General features: G+C 57.3%; 1 protein-coding gene across 5 annotated transcripts; it reads left to right on the top strand.

The window, feature by feature from the left end:
- The first annotated feature begins 1259 nt into the window (after positions 1 to 1259).
- Positions 1260 to 10086, top strand: ATXN7L2 (ataxin 7 like 2). 5 transcript variants are annotated; one of them, XM_060139428.1, is made up of 12 exons: positions 1260 to 1416; positions 3317 to 3382; positions 3767 to 3871; positions 4287 to 4497; positions 4796 to 5082; positions 5705 to 5787; positions 6125 to 6378; positions 7188 to 7386; positions 7527 to 7648; positions 8137 to 8932; positions 9245 to 9309; positions 9938 to 10086. In XM_060139428.1, exons 1-11 carry the CDS (start codon positions 1290 to 1292, stop codon positions 9299 to 9301), a joined length of 2307 nt encoding a protein of 768 aa, XP_059995411.1. In that variant the 5' UTR covers positions 1260 to 1289; the 3' UTR covers positions 9302 to 9309; positions 9938 to 10086. The 5 variants fall into 5 exon arrangements, with proteins under 5 accessions (XP_059995411.1, XP_059995410.1, XP_059995415.1 ...); XM_060139427.1 differs by having other exon boundaries at positions 9209 to 9309; XM_060139432.1 differs by lacking the exon at positions 3767 to 3871.
- Positions 10087 to 10224: the final 138 nt, after the last annotated feature.

The raw sequence follows: 10224 nt of genomic DNA, 5'->3' as shown, positions 1-10224 counted from the left end.
ATCATCCATGGTTCTCAGGTTAAGAATCTCTACCCTCAGAGATTATCCTTGAAGTACTTAAACCTTCCCTGGGTGAAAATGAGACAGTCTGAGGTCTTGAAGTCACAGACCTTGACTTATTTGCCTCCAGTTTGGTTTCCCCTTAGATGAAAGAATGAATATATGTGGTGAGGTGTAAGGGGTTGAGGAGGGAAAAGAGAATTAGTATCTCTTTTCTGATGTGATGGGGTGGGGGGCAGGCTTTTGTCTCTTGATTATGTGAGGGTGGGAAGGAATGTTATCAGCTGAGAAAAGAGAAAGAGGTGGATGATTAAGGTATTTTCCAGGCCTTAGCAAGGAAAATGACAGATCTGATGAGAAATCTCCTTGTGCCCAGGCTCTGGTAGCAGCCCTGCCAGCAGAGAAAATATTCGTTAGAAAAAGAAGCCAAAGGGTTGGATGGAGTCAGGGTCCAGCCAGGGTTTGGGAAGAGGCGGTACAGGGTATCGATCGCAGTGCTCATGAGGAGAGAGACGGATCAGCAGAGATGCTGCAAACACCAGCAGCCTCGGGGCCACCCCAGTTCCGGGGCTGGCTCTGGCTCGGAGATAGCCTTCTGTCATCCTGACAGGTGATCCCGGTCAGCTCAGCTAGGTCCTCCCAAACCCAGACAACGCCACTTCAACCCTCTGCTCTGCGTCAGGGCAGCGTGGGTTTGCCACACAGGAGGCACAACCCGAGAGTTGAGGACCCTCCCCCCACTCCAACCCCTGTGTCCTTCAGCACATCCTACAGACCCCCTCCCTTTGCCCTTCTGATTCACAGCGCCCACCTCCCTGCACCTACCGCATTCGATCTACGGGGAAGCGAAGTCGCTTCGTGGCCGCCAGCCCGGGAATGGGCGCCAGCCAGCTGGCGGAGGCACGGTTTAAAGGGGCATCTTGGGCAGAGAGAGGTTTGGGACTGGGGTTTGTGTGCAGCGAACTTAAGAGAGTGGGCTGGTAGCACAAAGAATGGGTTCACAACGGTTAGGAGCAGAGGTCCTGGGGCTTTGGTCTCTTTTTCCCCCGCAATTGTGCATTTTGGAGGGGCTCTCTCGTCAAGCTCAGTAGGCAACCTCACCACCTCTAAGCCTACGTTTCCCAGAAGGCTATGCGGCAGGGAGAGTGAGGGGAAGGCAACCAGTGCTGCGCTTGCGCAAAGAGTGAGCTGGAAAGGTGGGAGGGAGAGGGGAGGCGTGCCCGCGGCAGGGATGGGGGGAGGGGGCCGCGCAGCGGCGGCGCCGGGGCGGGCGCGCGTCCGCGGCGGTGATGGCGGTGCGTGAACGCGCGGCGGCAGCAATGGCCGCTCTGGAGCGGCGGGTGCCGAGTCTCGATGACTTCGCGGGACAGAGCTGGAGCTCGTGGGTGGAGCGGGCCGAGCTGCCCGCGGCCGACGGTGAGTGAAGCACCCCTAGAGTCTGAAGACCCCATCACTGTCTCCCCTCCCCCCCTCCGGGCCCCCGCCAACAGAGGGGAGCTGCCGACGGGAGCCGCCGTCCGGCTCCCCGGCCCCCCAAACAAAGGACCCGCCGGGTCCTAGTGCCCGCCCGCTCATCCACCTTCGCGCCTCCGGGTCCTAGCGCCGGCTCTTCTCCAGCAGCCCACCCTGCCCACCTCTGCCTCTGCCGTTGCCCAGTACCTGCCCCCACATCTGCTTGCTTTTATGTTTCTTCTCGCCTGCTGTCCTCCAGCTTCCGCCCCTTCTGCACCTGCCTCAAGCTTTCCCCATCCGCAACAGTCCTCTCCACGTGTTTCCCACGCACCCCACTTCTGTGCCCCCCTCCCAACCCCCCTTGTTCCTTCGCCTTCTGCCCTACACCTTTTGCTCCTTTTCGGCGTTTGCCTGTCGGCTGCAGTGCCACTAGACCCCCGCCTCCTCCGCATTAGTTCGTCGGTCCATCCATCCATCCATCCTCCCTTCCTTCCTCCTCCGTCCATCCATACATGCCTCCAACCCTCCGTCCTTTCCCGGGCCTCTTGCCCTGCCTCCCGAGCTCTCTCCCCCGACCCCACCTTCTCTAGGCCCTGAGTGCTTTTGGTGAGCGGGCTGACAGCCCCTTCTCCTGATCTTTGTCTCCTGGGCCCCAGGGGGCATCTGGCCTCGTGGCCTTTGGGGTGACAGCAGGCATCACACCCCTGAAGAAGTTTGCAAGTGAGAAGAGGTGGAGGAGGAGACCACATGGAGCGGTCTCTGATGACACTTGTTCTCCTCTGAGACGTCCAACTCCCAGCTCAGTTCTGTCCATCACTGCATTTTAATGGACTTAAGAGTGGGAGCTGCCCCTTGTTTCTTGCATGCCTAACCCACCACCCCTCATATCTGGAGATTATATAAGACTGTCAGTATTCTTCTCATTCTAGAAAGGTGCACGTCTGTTAGTAGGTGTCAGAAGCAGACCTAAGTGGGAGCCTCAGGCCACCCCAGAACTGCCCCATGCTGGGTGGGCAAGGATGGGGCCATTGTCAGGGTCTGGGTGCATTGAGAACCGGAAATGGAATCAGACGGGTTTGGTGACTCAGAATTGATTTTTTTTTCCAAGGGACAGGGAGGGGGCGTAGAGGAGGGAGGGGAGAGGAGTAAGATAGGGGGATGGGGAAAGAGCTACTTTGCACAGCTAAAACGTTTTTGTCATCAACCCAGAAACTGAGGTACAAGGGCAACCCTTGCCCAAACCCCCTCTTAAGAGGAAAAAGGCTTGCATAGCTGATCAAGGGGACTTTGAAGATGCTGAAGGGCCCTAAGACAGCAGTTTCTCTCCTCTGTGGCCATCCTATCAGTGCAGGACCTGAGAAGCTAGGTGTAACTTTGACAATGCCATGGCAACACAGGTGGAACAAAATTGGGGATGGGGACCTAGGAGATTATCTGTTTGGGATGCCACAGAAAAGCAGAAAGGACCTGTCTGAGAAATCTCAAGAAGGGACTCAGGGATCTGTAGTAAAATATGTTAAGGACTGTTTCCCGTTTAAATGGGGAAGCAGGCCCAGAAAAGAGATAATTACCCATAGTCACCCAAGTAGTCAGCAGTGGAATCCTGAACTGTACCTTGGAATAAAGGATCCATAAGAAAGGTGGCTGGATCCCTCCTCATGGGGCCAGCTCATTCCAGAGGTAACAGGTGAAGGAAGAATGGGCACTTGAGAAAGATCCACTGAAAGGTTCTCCAAGTGGTCCTGAGCACCAGGTGCTTGTCAAGTAGTGAGAGCTTCCTCCTGCTTGGCCCCAGGACCTGGTCGGATGGGAGATGGGGCTTCTGGGATGGGGGTGGTCCTTCTGAGCTGTGTTTCTCCTCCAGGGGCTGAGTTGGAGGAGAATAACAAAAACCTGAAGAAGTTGGATGCCATGACCCTCATTAAAGAAGGTGCGAGTTGACACATGCTGGGGCTGGGGCCCAGGGCAGACAGGACCACCTTCCCTTCTTCCACCACAACCCAGGAGGTGGCTGCCTGAAGCAGCAGGTCTGGGGATTCTCACTTTGATAGGTCTGAGTCAGCCTATTCCCCTGGCTCCTGTGACTTATTGAGGGAGATCCTAATCATTGGTGTTTGGTGCCCACTCACCTGAAAGCCCACATTCTTAGGGACTGGTTAGATTGAACTCTGGAAGCTGGAAGCATCCAATATAAAGCTTGTCATATCAGCTGGGAGGGGAAGTGTCATCTGAGTGGTGGGTGGGAGTGTTCTCTGATCTTACAGGGAAAATCTGGTGTCCTCAGCTCCAGTGATAAGGGCTTCTGTCATTGCAGACATGTCCATCTTCGGGCACTGCCCTGCCCATGACGACTTCTATTTGGTTGTATGTAACCATTGCAGCCAAGTGGTGAAGCCTCAAGCTTTCCAGAAGCACTGCGGTGAGGGGAGCCCTCGGGAGGAGATAGAGGGGACAGGGGAAGGTGGAACATGGAACTCTGAGGACAGGGCCAATTGGGAGGTCATGTGAGTAATGGAGGGAGGCTTTGGGAATAAGAAGGTGGAGGCGGGGAGCTTCACAGATTGTGGTTGGTTGGGGTTATTGTTTAAGGAACCTTTTAGCATCTGGTGGAGTAAAGTTCTAGCGTCTGGGAAGAGCTAAGAGGTTCAGGAAGCTGATTTCTAGAATTTTGAGTCTTGAAGGCTCAAATTCAAATGGGAAGGAGGCAAATTTAAAATCTAAGCTTTGGAAACCCCAGGTTCTCTATCATGAGTCTGTGAGCAGGGTTAGGAGGTTGGGGAAGGAGACAGTTGATGCCACTCACCTCGATTGCTTTCTCCACCTCCTGGTGACAGAAAGAAGACATGGGCCGCTCAGCAAGCTTTACGCCCGGGCCCCACCCCCACCTCCAGCCCCTGCCAGCTCTCAGAAATGCCATGTAGTGAACGGTCAGGGCCCAGCTTGTAGGGCCCCAGGTTCCACCAAAACCTCCTCCAGGGAGAAGGGCCAGGGGTCCCGGAGCCGTGGCCACCAGCCTCCAGAGAAGACCCAGAAGGACAACCTCTGGTAAGGAAAGGCTGGAGGCTCCCTGAGACAAGCCCTGACCCTAGCCCAGGGAGGGGTTGGCACACATGGAGGCAGCTGTGGGGCGATGGGCACTGCTCACTGCGGGAGGCGGCCATCTCTCTCTGCAGCTCCCTTCAACTCGCTCCAGGGAATATGGGGTCCCCTTTTCCCATGTTCTGCACCCCTGCAGGAGCTCACCCAAGTTCCAGGGCTGGGAAAGGAGATGGCTCTGGGCTAGAGTCTGGGGCCCAGGCCCAGCCTCCCTACCTCCCAGCCTGCACCCTCTCTCCATGTATAGCCTTTTCGTGCCTGTGGTGAATCTGGAAAAGATGTCCAGTCTCCCGAAGCCTGATGGACACGGAATCAGGGTGGCTCCGCCCTCTGCTTTCCTCAGCCAGCCGGCTGGCCTCACCAAGGACTCCCCTGGAAAAAACCCCATGGCATCCCCTTCTAAAGAACTTCCTGGCAGAGGGAGCATCGAGATAACCCCCAGCGAGGGCTCCAGTCACCGGGCTGAAGGCAGCCCGTCTGAAAAGGAGCCTGGTGGGGCCAGGCTGCCCCCTAAAACCCACCGGAAGATGGCTCGTGAGTAGTCGTGGTCTTAGGGTCAGGAAGGTAGAGTGGGGACTCCTTTGGACTGCTTTGTCCTTGGGCCTGATGGAGAGGGGGTCAGGAAAGGGTGGGCTTGGCCATCACAGCGTGCCAGGGTACAGGAGCCCCTGGTCATCCCTTGACGTGGACACTCACTTGACCTGCTTGTTCTCTTGGAAGATTCTCTTCAGCCCAGGTCTCCTGATTAAGGCCATGGGAGCCTGTGCCCAAGAAGGTGAAGGTATTTTTCCTCACCTTGGGCTGTTGAACTTTATCTCTTTTCTCGTCTAGATCCAGGGCACCAGAAGCCTCCCATAGCTGGTTTCCCTGGCATCCCAGATGCCTGTAGCTGCTTTTGTTTCCTGGTACATGTTGCCCTGTTTGAGACTTGGGGCCCCCCAAAGGAGTGCCGGGGCTGGCATGGGGACGGGATGGTTCTTACACCCAGCAGAGAGCTGCTGTTGCCCAGAGGAGTATCTCTGGAAGGCTGCAGCCCCAGACTTGAGGCCCAGAGGCTCTCCAGCCTTAGGCCCAGCTCTTCCCAGGCCTTTGGCCTGAAGACGCCAGACCCTCCCAGAAATGGCCTTGGGGTTCATGGGAACTGCTTTCCCCACAGGGAAGGAGTGCGACCTCAACAGGCAGTGTGGGGTAATAAATCCAGAGACCAAAAAGATCTGTACCCGCCTGCTGACCTGCAAGGTAATCCCCAGTCCCTCTGCACAGACACGGGCCCTGGGCAGGGAGAGCAAGTGAGATCTCATCCAAGATCCAGCTGAAGGGATGGGGGTTAAGCCCAGACCAGGCAAGGGGAGGGGAGGCTCTCCATACTGGGCCCAAGGTGGGGACAGCGGGCAGGGGGTGGCTTCCCGATCCCCCTCTCCAGAGGAGGGTTCTGGCCCTGTCAGGAAGTGAAACAAGGACACACAGACACACCCACACTCACACGCCCAGTCTCTTCACTTGCCCAGGCCAGAGCACACCGCTGCCCCTTACCTCTGCTCAGCTCCTCCCCACCCTCCCCCCTGCTGTGTTCTAGATCCACTCCGTGCACCAGCGCAGGGAAGTCCAGGGCCGAGCCAAGGACTTTGACGTGCTGGTGGCAGAGCTGAAGGCCAACTCCCGCAAAGGGGAGTCTCCCAAGGAGAAGAGCCCAGGGCGCAAGGAGGCAGCTCTTGAGCGCCCCTCCCAGGAGCCCCCCTCCTCAGTCCAGGTTGTGGCAGCAGTGGCTGCTCCCAGCAGCACCTTCTCTGCTCGTGCCAAGCAGACCTACCCATACTGTGCACTGCCCAGGTACGTCCAGGATCCAGCGCCCATCTTACCTGGGGACACTTGGCCCCAGGCCATCAGGAACCCCTGCAGGCCCAGGGAGTGCCCTGGAAGATGCTGCTCACTCCACCCTGAGTGTGTGGGGAGGGGCCCCTGGCGGTGGTGTGGAGGTGGGTGACACCCTGTTCCTAACCCGGCATACCGCAGTACCCCAGGCTCTCTGTAGTGTTCCAACACCGAGGAAAAACCATTTTCCCAGCTGCTTCCAACAGGCCAAAAGTGGTAATTGGGGAGCCGAAAGGGTCAGGGTCCTGGGTGAGGCAGTCCTACTGTGTATTAATTCACTGGCCCCTTCGTGTGCAGAGGCTGCGCTGGAACCTGGGGAGAGCCTGCCTTGCGGAAGGAGACACACACGCATCTCTGCCTGTAACATGGGGGCAGACACGAAACATAGGCTCAGCTCACAGATAGGCTCACAGGAATATGTGATGCAAGAAGGGGGTTGAGAAAATTGACTGGGCTGACCAGAGTTGGGTGCGGTTATACTCAGATTTTCTGGAGGAGGCGAATGTGAAGCAGATTTTCCCCCTGAGGAGGCAGGGCCAGGGAAGTGAAGGGGCTGGGGAGAAAACCCCTTGGGAGCTGTGGCCCCTGATCTTTCTGGCTCTTACTCTGTGAGCTCTGTTGTTCCCTCCCTTCCTGTCCTCCTTCCTCTTTGTCTGATCGCCCAGCAGGGTGTCTGCCCTGACTTTTTGAGCTTGGCAGGTTCAGGGACACACCCACCGTGACCCACTCTCATCACATCACCCTCACATCCCCTTTGGCCCTTCCAGGTCCCGGGCCTCCTCTGAGAGTGAGTTGGATGATGAAGGCCCTTGTGGTGGTGATGGGGACCCAGGCCTGTTCCCCTTCCCCCTGCCCCGGGGTGGTACCCAGGCCTCCAGCGAGGAGAGTGAGGAGGAGGGGACATCTGATGACCTCCACCTCCCCACTGACTGCCATTATGCAACCCGGCCCCCTCGGCCGCAGGCGGTAAGGACCTGGGGCAGGGACCTGGGGGTGGGGAGCCAGTCCTCCTGGCCCACAATGTGGGGAGGAGGTCAGATCCTACGTGAAGGTGCCCTCCCTGTATTTCAGGCCCCTTTAACCATGTGCCTTCCTTCTGCCTCCAGTTCTGCACCTTTGGGAGCCGGCTGGTGAGTCCAGGATGCTACGTGTTTAGCCGCCGGCTGGACCGGTTCTGCTCGGCACTGAGCTCTATGCTGGAACGGCACCTCAGCTCACACATGTGGAAGTGAGTCTCTCGGCCCCAGAACCTCCCTTCCCAGGCCCCAGGCATACACGGGCTTCAGAACCCCTAATTCATCACACATACCTGTAGATGTGGCTTGGCTGTTTGCCAGGAAGACCCCAGGTAGGGTGAACAGGAGGTGGGGAAACTTGGCAGCCTGGAGCTGGGCTAAGGCAGGGCCTGAATGGGTCGCCTGGGAGTGAATCTTAACTCTCACCAATCACTCCCAGTACCTTTTGGGTAAGTAGGGATAGGGGATATCCCTCAGATAGCCTGAGATTTAAAGTGAGGTTTTTAAAGGGTCTGTATATTAGTTCATTCCTGCCTTTCCCTGTGCCTTCTTCCTATCCCTGAGTTCCAGCGTTTCCCAGCAGAGGGCGGCACTGCCAGGGCTCTGTGGGCCATTTCTACGTGGGTGGAAAGACTTGTATGTTGGTGGGGAGGCCCTCTTGCTTGCTTGGCATCACAGTGGGGCTCTCTTCTTGCTGCAGGAAGATCCCCCCGGCGGCTGAGCCTCCATCCCACCTTGTCAGCTCCCCGCCATCTGCTCCCCTGAGCCCATCCTCTACGGGCAGCTGCCCCCGCCTTCCAGGCCCACCCCCCAGACCTGCCTGCCCAGCCTCCACGCCCCCCACCAAGGACAGCCTTGGCCCTGGCTACCCTGCAGGCTCCCCCAACGTGGCAGCCGCCTGCAGCCAGGCGGAGTGCATGGGTGGGAGCCAGGCTATCACCTCACCACTGCCTGCCAACACACCTTCCCCGTCCTTCAGCAAGCTCCCACCTTCCAAGGCCAGCAAGTCATCCAAAGGCAAGGACGGGCTCGAGGTGGAGGCTCCTTCTCGAAAGCGAAAGTTATCCCCTGGGCCCACCACTTTCAAACGGACCTGCGTCCTGGAGCCCACTGGAAAAGGCAAACCCTCTGGCTGCCGGGGCCTCTCGGCCAAGACTAAAACAGGCCTGGGCATGGGGCTTAATGGGACGGTGGAGCCAAGAGTGAAGCGGGCAGGGCCCCTGGACTGTCGGGGTTCCCCTCATCAGCCCCCCACGCCAGTCAAGGCTTCTCACCTGGACAACCAGGGAGCGGCTGGACACCCGGCCAAGGCCCTGCCGACCAACTGCCTCTCTGAGGAGGAGGTAGCCAAGAAGCGGAAAAACCTGGCCACTTACTGCCGGCCAGTGAAGGCCAAGCACTGCCAGGCTGGTGCCCCTGCCGACGCGGCCTGCTCTGTGCGCCGCAAGAAGCCGGGTCCAGCCCTGGCCTTTGAGGAGAAGTGTTCTACACTGAAGGTACCAGCCCAGCTCCCTGAAGAGCAGGGGCAGGGAAGGGTCAGGATGGATGAGGTTGGAGTGCACAGGCACCTGACAAAAAGAGGTGCTTAAGTAAACATCTTGCAGGGAAGGGAAGACTGGGGAAGTTGAGAGAGCGTTCCTGGGCCATCTGCTCTAGGGAGAGGTGACCCCGGCTTTTGCTTGGTGGGCCTTCCCCTATCCCCAGCCCTCTCCTTTGGGCTAAGGAGATGTTGCCTCTGCCTCTCGCCCTTCCCCTGCTTGCTTTAATCAAAGGGCCACTTTCTGAATTGGCTGTGGCCCTCACTCCAGGACTTGGAGCTACCTCTGTTCCCCGAAGGAGAGAAAGCTGGACTCCATGAGCTCTGATAAGAAAGGTTTGGGCAGTGGGGTTGAGCTTGGGTCCCTGAGCTGTGGCCTAACACGCTGCGCACGGGCTGGGTGGGCTGGTCTTGTTCATTGGTTTTGCCTCTGGGCATCAGGGCATGAAAGGGCAGGGACATAACCCAAGGTCCCCATATGCATGTCTGCCCATCTTATACATATACCCACTGCCAGGTTTTGAGGTGGCAGGCAAGCTCTCCAGGGTTTCTGGTAAAGCCAGCAGCCAGGTTTATTTGCCTCTTCTGACGGGAGCCCTGGAGTAGCATGCTATGAGCTATCCATATGACCTTAGCCAGGAGGAACGCATTGGAGGTGGGAAGGGGAGATGCCCTCCTGGTTTAGGCACTGGCCAGATGCATACCAACACCTTTGGTGCCCATACGAGAGTAGTAAGTTTGACAGCTGCATGGGGCCTGAGTGTGTTTTTGTCACACGTGTGCATGGGTGATCTCCAGGCTGCCTCTGCTGGGCTGGCATTCATCCTCCCCCTTGCCCAGCTTTACTCACAAGACCAGCAGGAGGAAATCAAGCCTTAGCTTTTCTGGCCCACATAGTTTGCTGGATAGGAGGACAGTTAGACCCCCAGCCCGACCCTGTCTCTTGCCTCTTGTCTTCCTACAGTCAAAAGCCCATTAACAAGAAAGTGCCTGCCCACTGCGATGGAGCCGCCAGCACCTCCTCCCCTCCAGATCCGGGCCCCAGGCTGCTGCCGCTTTTTATAACTTTATATTATTTTTTTTAAGAAAAAAAAACTCTTTAAAATACCTCAAGACTGTCTCCCTGTTCTGTTGCTGCTAAGAAAATATAAAAACAGAAACGTAGAAAAGGAAGGAAAGAAATGTAACAAAATGAGTGTCCTTACTGTCCCCAGCTGCTCCCCAGGAGGCTGAGATGATAGGCAGTCAGAC

Source organism: Lagenorhynchus albirostris, chromosome 2 (genome assembly GCF_949774975.1).
Source record: "Lagenorhynchus albirostris chromosome 2, mLagAlb1.1, whole genome shotgun sequence".
In the NCBI taxonomy this organism is placed as follows: Eukaryota; Metazoa; Chordata; class Mammalia; order Artiodactyla; family Delphinidae; genus Lagenorhynchus; species Lagenorhynchus albirostris.
This window is presented reverse-complemented; position numbering and strand designations above follow the sequence as displayed.

What these genes read in the sequence shown, in the direction of transcription:
- ATXN7L2 (XM_060139427.1), top strand. Translation starts at nt 1,290, where the DNA reads ATGGCGGTGCGTGAACGCGCGGCGGCAGCAATGGCCGCTCTGGAGCGG. An exon ending in GGCCCCCTCGGCCGCAGGCG is followed by an intron (nt 7,387 to 7,526) that starts GTAAGGACCTGG and finishes TTCTGCCTCCAG; the next exon opens with TTCTGCACCTTTGGGAGCCG. An exon ending in AGAAGTGTTCTACACTGAAG is followed by an intron (nt 8,933 to 9,208) that starts GTACCAGCCCAG and finishes CTTTAATCAAAG; the next exon opens with GGCCACTTTCTGAATTGGCT.